At 44.8% G+C, this 16,555-nt stretch overlaps 1 protein-coding gene across 1 annotated transcript in view; it reads right to left on the bottom strand.

Moving 5' to 3' along the window:
- MAPKAPK2 (MAPK activated protein kinase 2) overlaps positions 1-16,555 on the bottom strand; it is a 53,149-nt gene that overhangs the window by 16,810 nt on the left and 19,784 nt on the right. Inside the window, exon 2 of the mRNA XM_044288461.1 lies at positions 2,063-2,202. Within this exon, the coding sequence (XP_044144396.1) occupies positions 2,063-2,202 (140 nt within the window). The remainder of the gene's footprint in view (positions 1-2,062; positions 2,203-16,555) is intronic.

Genomic DNA, 16,555 nt, shown 5'->3' with positions numbered 1-16,555 from the left:
TTCTGGCCGGTTCTCTCCATATTTGCCAGAACCCAGCCAGATCTCCGCCAGTCCTCATTATAGTGAGAGGGGCCTTACAAACCTCCGGCAATGCCGGAGTGCCCAAAGGTCCAGCAGGCTGTTCCCTTCCAGAACAGCCTGCTGGATCTCCAATGCTAGTGTGTAACTAGCCCAAGACTGATCATTTGGACCCCCATGGATCCAGAGAACAAGGGTCCCATTGGAATGGCATGCACATTGTCACTCCATTCTAGTAGACTGACGACAATCACAGAGGACAACCATCTTCAGCAGTCCCATAACGTTTGAATGCAAAAGCAGTGTGCATGCTTGAGTGCAATTCTTGTCGAACTGGACTTGTAACCCTGTTCTTGTAATTGGTGGGGGGCCCCAGTGGTTGGACTCCTAGTGATTTTGGTGAAGGTCCCTTTACACCGGCCTATGTACAAGCAGATTGTCGGGAAGGAAGCATTCCTTCCCGACAATCTGCTGATTGCTTGCGGAGGAGACCGATGCATTTACATACAGCGATCTCCTGCAGAGTATGGGGCGGAGCGATCACTAATGCCATGGCTGTTCCCCATACAGACTCGCTGTACCCCAGAAGCAGGTAATGTTTACACAGCAGAATCCACCATCAGGAAACAATGATTTTTTTGTGCTACACTAATGATCCAATTGCGCTCGTTCATCGAGTAATCGGTGGTAGATTTACACTGACAGATCACTGCCAATGATCATTACTATGAGGGCTTGTTAGCATTGATCTTTTTCAATTCTCGGCTTGGTAAAAAGGCCCTATATCCTTTGGAAAGGATAATCTTATCTCAACATATATTCATGAGGTTCCAGCTCTCCCTGGCCTCCTTGCTGCTGATCACTGTAGGAAACATGTCAATCAGCAGCCGGGGCGGGAAAAGCTGGATCCTTATGAATGAGATCTCACAGATACACACTTTGTATCATGTGACCATGACCCCTGGATATGAGCAGAGTATAACGTGATGGAAACATGCATCAACTCAAGCCAGCAAAGGAGGCAATATGGGCAATCACTATACATTAGTAAGTGCCTTGTAGTTGTGAGATAACCCCTTCGATGTACAAAAGTGACAAAACTTAAACTACATGTATATATGGTATTGCTGTAAATCACAGCGAGTAAAGTTACCAAAAGTGAACGTCATTAAATTTACAACGCAAAAAGCAACAGTATTCCTGTTTGTTTTTTTTCTATTCCTCCCCAGAAAGAATTAACGGAGTTGTTGATGCTGATGACCTGTCCTCAGGACCAACATCTAGGACCTCTGCAGTATAGCCGTTTGAGAAGGCGACGGTGCTCCTGTGAGTGCCGCGGCTTTCTCTCTGCTTTCCCGAGGCCAAGTGATGAAATGTTCATCGGTCACTTGGCCTAGGAGCAGCTCAGCCCCATTGAAGTGAATAAGGCCGAGCTGTGATACCAAGCACAACTACTATACAATGTATGGCGCTGTGCTTGGGAATCTGCAAGAAGGCAGTGGTGCTCACAGGAGCACTTCTCAAACAGCTGATTGGTGGGGGGCCAGATGTCAGGCCCCCAACAATCAGATACTGATTACCTATTCTGAGGATAGGGCATCAGTATAAAAATCTTATAAAACCCCTTTTAATTAAAGTTAATCAATGATTATATGTACCCCAAAAACTACAAATTGTCTTTTTTTTTTTTGCTACAACACACACACACACACACACACACACACACACACACACAGTATACGGTTTCTCCAGCACCGCGACAGTCTGGTACTCCCGCCGCTGTTTGTTTGCGGCATGCGACTGCTTCTTCTAAACAAACAGCTGCGGGAGTACTAGGCCATCGCTGCAGAAACAGGGGGGGGTATACCATGTATTTCATATTAAAGCAATTGCAGGGGTTGTCTGAGACTTAATTATCTCCAACAACCCCTTTAACAATATATAGGACAACCAACATGGCAAGGTAGTCACAATAAGGCAGGGCTCTGCAGTAATACCGACAGGTATGCCATCAGCAAGTACTAAACCGAGCACACTTACTTACCATTCCATTATTATAAGTAGGCATTTTCGTGACTGGTAGAGGTTCTCATATACATCAATAATCCTTACAATGTGCGAGCACTGAGACGCCCTCCAGTGCAGCTCCACTTCCCTGCGCGCCTTAGGACAATCCTGCAGCATCTACGGTGATAAAGACACATGATTACTACATACGCTTCTGCAAAATGAAGAAAATAAAAACAACAACGTTTATACGGTAATTCTAAATCTTCTCCACTCACTAAAAACTACACAACCAACAGAGGTAGTTGAACCCCTTAAAGCTATTGTCCAGTCATGAGTTAAACAACCACAGGAGATTACCTGCTATTTAGTCTCTTCATACTAGGGCTGCAGTAAACAAATATTTTAGTAATAGAGTATTTTATTGATTATTTTTACGATTAATAAAATAAGGTATTTTATAAAAACAATATTTTTATTTCTTACAGTGGTATAGCACATGATTGCACACACAAGGCTCCCTTCACAGCTGCAATATACACATTCTAGTATTAGGTATATGGGGCGGCTCACAGTATATCAGGAATGGTACGGTGCTCCAACTGAAATTGATGCACCCAAATCAATACAATCAGGAGGTTACAGAAATATAGAAGGGCACTCAGTCACACCGAAATAGAGAAATCTGAAATACAATTTATTGTACGCATCTAAAACTATGCGATAATACGAGATCATAAAACAAACACAGAACGGATAAAACAATGAATAGATGATGTACTGATTGTTAAATATAATTGTCCAATACCGCAACTGAAAAAATTATTTTTGGCATTCACATGTGGCTACGTATACCACGCCTGTAGATTTGCAGTTAATAAAAGATCTTATATTATAACTGTTTGGTCACCGAACTGGTTACTTGACTGCCTTTTTTGAGGGCTTTGCATGCAATTACCACATTTGAATGTGCCACAAGGCTTTTTAGGAAGCCAGCTCTCTCCAATAGGGGTTTTAAAAGTACTGTGGACCAATTTGTCCCTCGGGTTGCCCCCTCTCCGGTAGGTGATCGCAGGGTACTCACCCACATCAGGGTCTGATTTTAAAATTGCCCAGTGGTCCTGAAGGATCTTTCGTAATTCTCTATGCGGGATGTCACATGTCCCAATAATCCTCACCTTTTCATCCCCATCATCTCGATTTTTAGGTTGTAGCAGTTCATCCCTATTGCAATTTGCCGCATGAGGATATGCTTCCTTGAGGGAAGATGGCAGATAGCCTCTTTATGTAAACCTCCTTTGGTGGTCATCCGCCACCACCTTAAAGTCCGTCCTTTCCAAGCAATTCCATTGGGCCCTCAAGTACTGGCCCTTGGGAATCCCCCGTTTCAGAGGGAGTGGATGACCACTCTCCTATTGCGTTAGGGAGTTGGTGGCTGTTTATTTGCAAAACATCCTAGTCGCTATTTTTATTGATTGACTGATTCTGATGGAGAGTTCTAAGGCTACTTTCACACTAGCGTTCGGGTGTCCGCTTGTGAACTCCGTTTGAAGGGGCTCACAAGCGCCCCCGAACGCATCCGTCCAGCCCTAATGCATTCTGAGTGGACGCGGATCCACTCAGAATGCATCAGTCTGGCAGCGTTCAGCCTCCGCTCAGCAGGCGGACACTTGAACGCTGCTTGCAGCGTTCGGGTGTACGCCTGGCCATGCGGATCCGTCCAGACTTACAATGTAAGTCAATGGGGACGGATTCGTTTGAAGATGACACACTATGGCTCAATCTTCAAACGGATCCTTCCCCCATTGACTTTACATTGAAAGTCTGGACGGATCCGTCTGAGGCTATTTTCACACTTAGAAATATTTTAACAATATAATGCAGACTGATCCGTACTGAACAGAGCCACCGTCTGCATTATATGAGCGGATCCGTCTGAGACGGATCCGCTCTGAACGCAAGTGTGAAAGTAGCCTAAAAATGTGAGATGGGCGTCACTGATCTCATAAGTGAAATACAACCCCAAACCATTCACTTTCAGCACGGAAACAAATCTTTCAAATTCATAAAACAATGGACGAGGTCCATCAAATCCATCCTTTCACCAAACAGGCTCCTTTTGCCACCAGCCCAGGTATAGGTTTGCATAAGTCGGGGCACATGGGCTCTCCATTGCCACCCCCTTGAGCTGATGGTAGATATCCCGATCAAAAGGAGAATATGTTGTGTCTTAAGATGAATTGCAGTAACTCTGCCACTGTCCTTGTGCATCGATAGATGTGTCCCTCTCCGCCAGGAAGGCTCCTACCGCCTCACACCCTTTTTTGTGCGGAATTAAACTGTACAGACCCTCAAATCCAGGCTTGCTAGGAACATACCATCTTCACAATACACAACGTCCATTGAGTCTCGTACATAAGTTGGCAGACTTACTAGAAATGGTCGCAAAAGCCCGCACCCCCTTGTGACTCTTAGGTAGGCTATAAAAAGATGGTAGTACCGGGTATTGTGGTAACAAACGCTTGCGCTATTCTTTTCCGGCATAGAGTTCCTGATCAGTTTTATCCTAATGCATTCTGAATGGAGAGCAATCCGTTCAGGATGTCTTCAGTTCAGTCTTTTTAGCCTTTTCAGGACGGAGATAAAACGCAGCATGCTGCGTTTTATCTCTGTCCAAAATTCCAGGACACTTGCCGGAATGCCGGATCCAGCATTTTTCCCCCATTAAAGCCGGATCTGGCCCCGAGTGTTCCGGCAAAACTGATCCAGCATTGCGGTCCGAGCATGCTCAGACTGCAAAAAAGGTTGAAAAAAGTATAAATGCCAGATCCGCTTTTCCAGATGACGCCGGAGAGACAGATCCGGCATTTCAATGCATTTGTCAGACGGATCAGGATCCTGATCTGTCTGACAAATGCCATCAGTTTGCACAAGTTTTGACGGCGGAACTGCCTGCCGGAATCCTCTGCCGCAAGTGTGAAAGTAACTTACTAATCAGTTGCTGTTGTCTCGCCCCATCATCCAGAGTACGTTTGCACATGCCAACATATATCTTATTCTCGAGGACCACTATGTTTCCCCCTTTGTCTGAGGGTTTGATCACTATAGTTTGCTCTTTTGGTAGGGCATTTAGGGTCTCTTGTTCATTTGGGGTCAGATTTGATGTTTTGAAACCTCTCAGTGATCACGGTAAGGAACGCATCTAAAAGTGTCATAACTCGGGAATGGAGCCTCAGATCTACAAAAGAAAATCTGCGTTTTAATCAGGTGAACCCCAGCTAGGTTTCTATCCAAACAGTTTGATGGGGAGGTTGTTTCCTTCCCTTTAGAGGAGTTTTCTCACGAATCAACAGGATAACTGATAAATATCAGATCACATGGGGTCCAAAGAATGAGGGGTCCCCAAGTCCCCTCTCTGAATGGAGATTTAGTCCACTTGTCCAAGTCCATCCCATAGCAGTGAATAGCGGTATTAACATGGGCACTACCACTCCATTCAGAGAAGTCCCTAGTGACCCAGGTCAATAAAAACTGTACATTGTCAGATTTTCATAGAAACCTAGCAGTGTTTGTCAAGTTTAAGAGTTAAAAATAAAAAGTTATGACCTTGAAAATTGAAGTAACAGAACCATAAAATTGTATTATCCTCTACCCAGGTCACTGACATATTAGTCACTTGTTAAGTTTTCATCCGTTTCATAATTTTTTTATGTGTTTTTCAGCCCCTCTATTGCTCTTAGGCCATGATTTTTGCTACTAACTAATCAACATAAATCAATTTATTTTTTTCATTCAGCAACTGTAGAGACGGAATAAAGGACACGGTTCACGTCATGGAAAATGTAAAGTGACATATTAAAATTAAATGTTCAAGTAGGACTAGCAGAATAACCCCCCACGCAGTGTTCGGCATGATTAATGCATGGTTAATAATTTAATGGAATTAAAAAAACAGGAAAGGCTGACATATAAGCAAATACAAAATCTTGTCATTTCACAACTTAAAGAGTCAAAGAAATTATCAGCAGCAGCGCAAAAAGTTATGTCCGACAAGATAATTTGTGTGTAAAAAACAAAAAAATAAAGCCTTTAATCAAGTCTTGTAAAACGCACCTACCATTACAGGGGGGGAAGGAAAAAACAGCCACTTAAAACCCAGCAGTTTTCTGCAAGCTTCAAGGGGGCTAAGCCTTGTGACTGCCCTCTACTGCTCTAACCAGTAAGTGCAGTTTAAGTTTCCAGCGTACGTTTCTTCCACTCCCTAAATAAAGATGGTGATTACCGTAAATTAAATAAACTTGTTTGTTTGTAAGCTTGTTTGGGCAGGGCAATGTAATTCTTGTGTGTTAAACTTTACTACATGTATGAACGCATCCGATATCCTGCCAAATCTTGGTTCATAAAACAAGATCCCGAAACGAGTGAGAACTACCCTACCATAGGCCAGCAAGCTGCTACCCCCTGCGGCAGGCCATGGTGCCACAAAAGCAAGCAATACTGCACTGGAGAGAAATTAGATTAAAAAAAAAAAAAAAATCATAATAAAAACACACACATTTAAAAAATAAAACAAAAAACACAAACACTGTTGTAAGGGTATTTTACACAATGTGTTCGGTCATCTTTAATTCTGCCCCTTTTATATCGCCATCTATATTCTGAGTAATGGCAGTTAGATAACATACGCAAACCCCCCAACCACCATTGTGCTGACAGCCAAATTCCTGAGTGGTTACCTCAGAGACATGTGTGCTGCACATAAACCTGGTGTGCAGACAAATTTGCACTCCATTGAGGAACTTCATTCAGGTAGGATGTATCGATTTGAAACACTATGCTGGGCTCTTTCACACGAGCGGATCCCGTGCGGGGCGCCAAGCCCCGTTCCGGACAGCAGAGACACGGAGCATTAACACGATTGATAATTCTCTTTGCCTCTCAGTGACAACTTTATCGCACTGCGATTTTGTAGTAAAAAGATCAGAGAGAGGTACGGAGCATTATCAGTCATGTTACTGCTCCGCGTCTCTGCTGTCCGGAAAGGGGCTTGGCTGTCTTTCATGCTGCGGATTCCAAGCATGGGTAGCGCTCGTGTGAAAGAGCCCCATCTGTATTTCTTGTACCACCATGAGGTGTCAGCCATGTGCTACGACACAGCAGCTGGAGGCCCCCCCATTCCATATTGTATTGGGCAGGCCATTTCATTGATTATTATTTATTCTGTATGCGATTTCTCCGTTTTACCTTAGATTTAATCGCACTTAGTAAATATATTTATTCACTTAGCCTGCGTCAGCTTCTGTATTCTCAAATCTTTTAATTCACGTGATAAAACACACTGGGGAAAGCAATTAAAACAAAAAAGGGGGTTTAAATAGTTAGAGCCAAAATAAATAAAGCAATTAAATATATAACCACACATACATATACAGACACACACTTTTAAAACACTATTAAAGGGGTTTTATCATCTCAGACAATGGGGGCATATGGCTAGTATATGCCTCCATTGTCTGATAGGTGCGGGTCCCACTTCTGGGATCCGCACCTACAAGGACAACAAAGGGTGTACTGTGCATGCGCAACAGCCCTCCACTGAGCGCTGGCTCAGCTATTTCCGTCTGCCCCATAGAAATGAATGGGAGCAGTTTGCCGAGCGTGTGCAGTGCGCTCCCATTCACTTCTATGGGAGCATCGGGGCGCAACGCTTGGCAGTGGGCGGACCCGCTCGCCAGAACAGAGTCCCCAAAGCGCAGACACCCTCAATTTAGCCGAGCGCCGGCTAAGCCATTTCTGGAACTCCCATAGATGAGTGAAGAGGTGGCCGCCAGTCACTTCTATGGACGTTCCGGAAATAGCTGAGCACGCTCGCTCAGCTCTTTTAAGAGCTCCCATAGAAATGAATGGAGAGCACGCCACCATGAGCAGCGCGCTCTCCTTTGCTTTAGAGGCCACATTCTAGAGATTGACGCAGGTCATAGAAGTGGGAGCCGCACCAATCTGACACTGGCGACAGAGAGCTAGTGATATGCCACCAATGTGCGAGAAGGGCCAACCCCTTTAAATCAGCTCAGAATATATGCACACAGGAACAGAACATCCCTGAAACTAGGAAGAAACTTCTGCTTCGAAAAGAGGAATCAGAATAGAAAATATTACACGCACATTCCAAACAGCTACATTTTCCAGGGATGCGAATGTTCCTACAATCCATTCTAACCACACGTGATGGGCCACAGAGCTCATGTCCTGCTGCCCAGAATACCATTTAGAAATTTAACACTCGTGGTTTTCAGAGGCATTATTCTCCTTTATCCACAGATTAATCTGAACAGAAGAATTACATCTACGAATGCAGTTTTTCATTATTTCAGTCAAAACATTGCATAGAAATAGAAGTCAGCCTCTTGATTTGCCGATTACTAACCTATGAGGACCGGCGAGTATCACCGGAGGAAGCCTCATCTGCCTTAGTATGGGCGGAGGTCATCCTGATGACGCAATCCCTTTCATGAATGCTATTAAATAGTAGGCTTTATGTAATTATAACCCCTCCATTTGCGGTCAATGAATGGAAACAGTTCCGATCATGACGATCAAATTGGCGTGCGACTTGTTAAATCGGTTATCGGGGCTCTACCAGATAGGAATACGCTGTGAATTTGAGCACATGACGGAAAATGGAACAAGTGACCGGCCACCTATAGTTGCAGTGTATGCAATAGCGCCCGGCAGTTCAAACATCTGTCAGTTACTAGGCGGAAGGCATTTTCTTTATGCAAGGAGGATGTGCAACCACAAGTTCACAAAAGATATAGGTCAACTTGACCACAGGTACGAGAAGAGAAGATTAGGATTCAGCCTGGAACAATAGTGCACCTTAAAATAGTTTCAGCTAAAACAGAAAGACACCTAAATTAGGCAATTTCTGGCAGATTGCAGCACAAAGGTCCTTTGTGCCACACCTGCAACTTCTCCCCGCTCACGCCAGGTATAAAAAAGTGGGTATGGGATGGGCAGGGAAGAGGAGGGGGTCGGCAGGCCAGTCTTATTTACTATTTTCTACGCTTTTAGGCATAGAAAATGGTCTAAATGTAAGACCAGGAAGGTATCTTACATTTAGAACGGACAGGGGATTTGCCGAAGTTATGTAGAGGCCGTCACCGGTCATAACGTCTAAAACGCTGGTCTTAATAAATTTGCCCCAATGAACTTCTCATACAGATTTTTCCATATAAGGGCTAATGCACACGAACGTTTTGCGGTTTGTTTTTCACAGATCTGTTGATCTATAGCAGAGTTTTTTTTTCTCCTCTGATTTAAGTCCTCTTCCGTTCAGTTATTCAACAAAACATATCCGTATGGTTTCCATATGCGATATGTTTTTGCGGATCGGAAACAGTAACTTATTAATCAAACACATAAGCAATATGGGCTGGGCATAGCATTTCTACAGTATGGATCTGCAAAATACGGATAACATACGGATGTGTTCCGTATTTTATTTTATTTTTTTATTTTTTACACAAACCCATTGACTTGAATGGGGCCTCGGACCATGATTTTGCGAATAGGAATTTCTGCGGAACAGAAATACGGAAATAGAATGCATACGGAGTACCTTCCGCTGTTTTTGCAGACCTATTGAAGTGAATGGTTCCGCATACAGTCCGCAAATAAAACGGAACGGAAGCAGAAAGAAAATACGTTTGTGTGCATGAGCACCAACACCGACTACTCAAGCACATGTCTGACCATGGTTTCTGAGAGATAAAAGTCCATGGTCACCGTCTTAATACAAGTTAAAAAAAAAAAAAAAAGCACATTAGGCCTCCTGCACATGAACTGTGCTGCCAGTTACCCGCAATACAAGGGTGCCGTTCCGTGGGCATTCCGCATCATGGATGTGGACTGCGGAATGGAACCCTACAGAAGCACTACGGAGTGCTTCTGTGGGGTTTCCTCCCGTACTTCTGTTCCGCAAAAAGATAGATCTTTTTGCGGAACGGGCAGATCGCAAACCCATTAAAGTGAACGGGTCCGCGATACGCTGCGGCTGCCCCACGGCCGCGGGGTGCACACGTTCGTGTGCAGGAGACCTTAGGGTCATCCTCTGGGACACAAGGTGTTGTGAAGGTGAACAGATATGTACAATCTTGTATTTGGAATTAAAGGGGCGGTTCAGGATTAAGTGAACATGACCTCTTGACCAAAAACAGTGCTCCAGAAGTTGTGAGGTACTGCAGCTCAGCCGCACTAACTTCAATGGAGGCAAGCTCCGGTGGTCTTGCAACAGTCGCCAACTTTTTATAGTTCTACAACCAAAAAAAAAAAAAATAAAATCCACTATTTACACACAAATGAACTCTGTCTCCAATGAACAAGAAGGAGTGACACATGAGAGGGCCACCAGCCCAGGATACAGGGAAATACAGTGTCCTACTAAACACCCACATGAACGTGGTCAAAGGAGTCTCCTTACAGCGAGAACTAAGATCGGCAGCTCAAACATCCCTGTCATGTATGAGCTGACGTGGAAGGAATTCATCACCTCAGTGCTGATGTAACACCATGGGAGGCAGCAAGTCTGTCACCAGCAACCTATAACTGTTGTGGAACCACTGAGGTAATCAACCAGGGGTACGATGGGAATGGGTTGTCCTATACGCCAACATTTGGAAACCTGAATAGTTCGTTGAGCCTTTACATAACTCCTATCTAACAAATGATTTGTTTTATTTAGTGGCACAGGGTACAAACATTAAAGGGGTATTCTGGTTGTTAAAAGTTATCCTCAATCCACAGGATAGGAGATAGTTAGATCTGTGGGAGGCTCCACCGACCACAAGAACGAGCATCCTGAAATGAACAGAGCGGCCGGGTGGGTATGCAAACGAATGCGCCATTCATTTCTAATGTAGTTCCAGAAACAGCTAAGTGCTGTAGTCAGCTGTCTCCGGAACTTCTCCAGAGGTGGAGTGGCAGTGAGCATGCTCGACCTGCCAGTATGGTCATTGAGGGGTGCTCTGAGGTCTATGGGATATTTGTTCTTGTGATCATGGGGGTCCCAGCAGTTGGATCCCCACTAATCTAAAAGTTATCCCCTATTCTGTGGATAGAGGGTAACTTTATGTAACCGGAATACTCCTTTAAAGCAGCATTCCTGCACTGGTTTGTCTACATAGCGCAGCACAGGATTATATTAAATAACGTGGAGTCTCATGTGTACGCTTGTTTCAGTTAAACCACAAGACGTGTCACTTGAATGGCATCAGTAGTTGCCCAGAAGGGGATACATTTTCAGACGTTACCTTGCAGCAATAAAGCTGGGAATTACTGCCCTACGAGATGCAGCTTCACCCTGTTCTCCCCTGTCTCTGCTTGTGATATAAGAACAGACAGGGCGAAACCTAAGTAGATGGCGGGGACAGTGTTAAGTTGCAGCACTGAAATACAACTCTGGTGCGAAATATTGTAAGGACTCGTCCATAATATGACTGCACTCCTGTTCTCTGAGATAAAAAGGTAGAAAAGGTGCCTTTAGCAACTCTATACACACGGGACATACCGAAAAAAAAAAAAGAGGGTGGAGCTTGGTGGGGAGGCAGAGATGCCCGAGAGCTGTCAGGAAAGATTTCCTAGGTAATGATGCAATCATGTCGGTCACAGGAAGTCAGCCACACAGGGGAGACCGACTTAGGCCTCTTTCAAACTAAGGTGTCCTGTGCCAAAATCACGCTCCTTGGGTTAGCTCAATTTCCTGCTTGAGGGGTCCAGGCATTATATGGGTATGATGAATAATGCTGTGTGTCTCTGCATGACCTGTATCTACTGAATTATACCGACATAATGTTGTCAGTATAATTCTGTAGCAGTAAGGATCCCATTATAGTCAATGCCAGATCAGGCTACCGAATTCACGCCGCTGATGTGAACCTATCCTCACATCCACAGAAGAATATGCTCTGGACTGGGGGTCAGATCGGGGATCAAATGAAACACCTGCTCATAATAAAAGAGCTCAAATGTATGAATGCAAATGTGCCGAGAGGATACAAATGACACTGCTGGAGCACTGCTGTCGAGGTGGCATGACAAGTCCAAGCATGTCCCCTGCGACATTTTACCAGACACAAGTCTTAAAATGAAGATGGAGGACAATTTCAGAACTCATTGACTAAGCACTGAAAAGATTACAGCACAAGCGCTGGTCAGAGGGCAATGACAGGAAACAGTGTAGTGAGGGCGGCGAGAAAGTTAAACAATCTGTTGCATTACATCTGAGGCCTTTTTACAGGGAATATTACTAAATACTCTGCACACTAGTGTGAACAGTTTGAGATCAGTGCTCACTGGTTACTTTACCATCCGTCACACAGCGAGCTCCGGAGACAGGCCACGGTCATCGGCATGGCAGTGAATGGCTTCACAATACCACACCAATTTAGGTTATATTGAAATAGACTGCATCACATTGAAAATAATCCACTTCTAATAAATCACTGCGCAGTCACTTAAAGGGCTACTCCACCTGGCCACTGGATAAGTGATAAATATGGTAGATCTGTAGGGGTCTGGCAGGAATGGTGGTCAGAACCCTACTTGTCTAGCATTTATCATCTACGAGTGGATAGGTAACAATTCCTTATGGCTAAAATACCTCTTTAATAAACTATACTGGCCATATACACCACCGTAAAGACATCAAACCCCGTCGACAGTCTTGTCCATGGAGACCTGCTGATGTACCAGGCCCTCAACATTCTTTATTCTGCTGCCTTAGGCCTCATGCACACGACTACATACGTTTTACAGTTGGGAAATCGCGGAACCGCAAAATACAGATACGGCCAGTGCGAAGTCTGCATTTTACCTACGGACCTACTGTTTTCAATGGTGTGTGGACCAATTTGGCAGACATATCTATATATTTAGATCTATGTGCTTTCCGCATCCGTATGTCTGTTCCGCAAAAAGACAGAACAGGTCTTAAAAATGCAGACTCACTGCAACACAAATAGCATCCGTATCTTGCTGATCCGCAATTTACGGACTGTAAAATGGATACGGTCGTGTGCTTGAGGCCTTAGCCTGCATTCACAAAAGTCCTTATTTCCATTGTTCTGCCCAGATCACTTAAATGACGGCCACCAACCGCGCCCAACAAACCCCACTTACTATTAGGAGTTAAAAATGTTTGCATCATATGAATGGCATTTTACTGTTCAAATCATGCATTTGATAGAATCCACAATGAAGGCCTCTAAGAGAGCCTCCATTGACATTTACGGCCTCATTCAGCCAAGTGTGTATGTCCATGGTGGAGTCATCAGAAATAATTGGCAGACAGTCGTCTTCCAAGCATGGACAGTTCTCTTAAAGGGAGTCTGTCACCAGATTGTGACCTTATAGACCGCTTACATAGCGCTCTAGCATAGCAGTCTATGATTCTAATGGTACCTTTGATGTGTGCTTCTGAAGTTCCCCCAAGGCAAAAACTGACTTTTATTCAAGGGATCGCAAGTGCCCAGGACGGGGTTCACCTTGTTGGAGCCCAGGCTGTTCTGCCTCTTTTCGCCATATCCCCGCCCCAGCCTCTTCCTCTGCCCGCCCCGCTTTTCCTTTGCATCCTCTTTCTCTGCAGCCGGATCCCGCGCCTGCGCTATTCATTGCTTGACCGGGGCATGCGCACGGCATCGCAGTAGCTACTACACATGCGCCGGCCAACAGCGAGAAACAGCGGCGAGGAGGCGGACCAGATACACCCACAATGGGCATCGCAGTGCGCATGCCCCGGCCAAGCAATGGATAGCGCAGGCGCGGGATTCGGCTGCAGAGAAGGAGGACGCAAAGGAAGAGCGGGGCGGGCAGAGGAAGAGGCTGGGGCGGGGATATGGCGAAAAGAGGCAGAACAGCCTGGGCTCCAACAAGGTGAACCCCGCCCTGGGCACTTGCGATCCCTTGAATAAAAGTCCGTTTTTGCCTTGGGGGAACTTCAGAAGCACACATCAAAGGTACCATTAGAATCATAGACTGCTATGCTAGAGCGCTATGTAAGCGGTCTATAAGGTCACAATCTGGTGACAGACTCCCTTTAAGTAAATTGCTAAACCATAGCATCTAAACCCAACATCACTTTCTACAACAACCTTTCATACCAGTACATTGTTTTTTTAAGCAGGTCTCCTCAGCTTGGATAGGTCAGATGGAAGAGGACAAAAGCTGTGTCCTTCAACTATTTATAGAATCCAGCCGCCAAGAGAAATTCCACCAGAATCAGATACTAAACCCCCCAGAAACATAAGTGTTCCAAAATAGCATCTTAACTGGAGGAAGATACGTCCTCCTGCTCCTGGCCCTAGTGTTGGCATTCATCAACAATCATAGTGTACTTAAAGGGGTTATCCAAGTTCTATAATGCCCCCCCATATGACCGGGCCGCTCACAGAGGTTGGCAGCCAATAGCAGGCCACAACGGAAAGGAGCCTCACTAGTATCATGGGTGACGCTAGGGAGGCTCAGTCCCATTGCCATTGGCTGCCCCCATAACTTAGATGTGTTCATCCGTGCCAGTATGAGAAGTGACGCGGGTGCCAGGGACCGTGGTAAGTACAGAACACACGTCTTTTTTTACTTCAATACAAAGCTGAATTTTCACCTGTGGTTTTTGAAGTAGATCCGCGCAAAAAACTTGCGGAAGACACACAAAAGATTCAGCCCCGATTCCCAAGATAGGGCATGCTGCTTTTTATCTACACGTGTGAAAAAAAAAAATTATGTTTCTTTCCACCGAAATGAATGGGCAGCTGTTTGGAAGCGTTTTTTGGAGCCGAATTGAAGCTTAATTTTGAGGCAGAAACGCTCCAAAAATTAGCGCCCAAAAAAACAGGCCCTTAGAATGTCAGCGGTTCAGTGACGTTTTTAACTTTTTTAAACCCACGCTGCCCTATATATAACACAAGTCAACTTTTTGAACAACAATTTGGGGCTACTTTGCAGCCTCTAAACCGTGGATCCACAAAACATTGATACCGGCCATGTGAATCCAGCACTTTTTTTTTTTCAATTCCAATTACAGAAATGGCTATTCTTGACTAGAAAACGGACAGGACATGTTCTAACATGCCGCATGGATGCGGGGAGGGGAGTGAATAATTAACGGCGCGGCTGGGCTCCAACTGCCGGAAGGACAGCCCCTTGGGCTCCTTGTGAAGGTAATTAGCATATGAATAAAGGTGATTTTTAGCAAAAATTAAAAGACGTGTGGGGGTAAGACTAGTATATTTTATCTAGATCAAGGAGACTGAGATGAAAAGCTCTGTAGCTGAAATCTGGCCGACAGATCCCTTTAAATAGATGACACGCTTGTGCTGGCCGCATGTTTTGCAGCACAATAGAAATGAATGGAAGCACGTGCAGATGGGGCGTGAAGCCAAAGCAGATAACCCTTTGTTCCTAAGACTGGAGTGGGGAATCATGTGCCGGACCGCCACAGATCTGACTCTTTACACTGACTGAAAGGGATGTCAGATGTGGAATATCCATTCATATTGTAAGTACGGCTGCGGGATTAATCAAACACATTCAATTCACTTTCTTTCATACTGACAATGTTCATTTTTCAAAAATCGTGACATCGATATTTTTTCTTCTGGAGTGCTGAAGGAGCTCAGCAGGTGGGGGTCATTTAACCCCTGCCGCCTGTGCTATTAATCCAGGCACGGGCGGTGGGGACATGAAGAGGACTGCACATGCTGCGCTGATATAATAGCGGGAGCCGGCAATGACAGTAGCCGGGATCCCACTGTCACGGCCGCTGGGGGAAGAGCGGTGGGCTAGTTACATGGGAGCACTGAGAACCCAGGGCATCAGTACAACTAGGAGGACATTTAATGTACACTGGTCCCTCAAGGTACAATATTAATTGGTTCTAGGACGACCATTGTATGTTGAAACCATTGTAAGTTGAGTAATTGGTTCCAAAGCCTGAAAATGTCATCCAAGATAAGAGAAAACCAAGATTTAATAAAAATAAGCAGATACAACAAGTCCTAACATATAAGTCAGGAATAACTGCTAACTAGCATCTAAGGGCACTTTCACACTTACGTCAGAGGATTCCGGCAGGCAGTTCCATTGCCGGAACTGCCCGTCTGATCCGAAAATCTGTATGCAAACAGATGGCATTTGTTTCCGGATCCGTCTCTCCAGTGTCATCCGGAAAAAAGGATCCGGTATTTTTTTTCTTCATATTTTAAAAAGGTCTGCACATGCGGATCCGGTTTTCCAGAACACTTGGTACCGGATCCGGCATTAATACATTTCAATGGCAAGTGTTGCATGCTGCAGTATTTTCTCCGGCCAAATACCGTAAGAGGGACTGAAGACATCCTGAAGCATCCTGAACGGATTGCGCTTCATTCAGGATGAGTTAGGATAAAACCAGCGTTTTTTTCCGGTATTGAGCCCCTGTGATGGAACTCAATACCGAAAAACCTTAACGCTAGTGTGAAAGTACCCTAATCCAGCT

This window comes from Bufo gargarizans, chromosome 3 (genome assembly GCF_014858855.1).
Source record: "Bufo gargarizans isolate SCDJY-AF-19 chromosome 3, ASM1485885v1, whole genome shotgun sequence".
NCBI classification, from domain to species: domain Eukaryota; kingdom Metazoa; phylum Chordata; class Amphibia; order Anura; family Bufonidae; genus Bufo; species Bufo gargarizans.
This window is presented reverse-complemented; position numbering and strand designations above follow the sequence as displayed.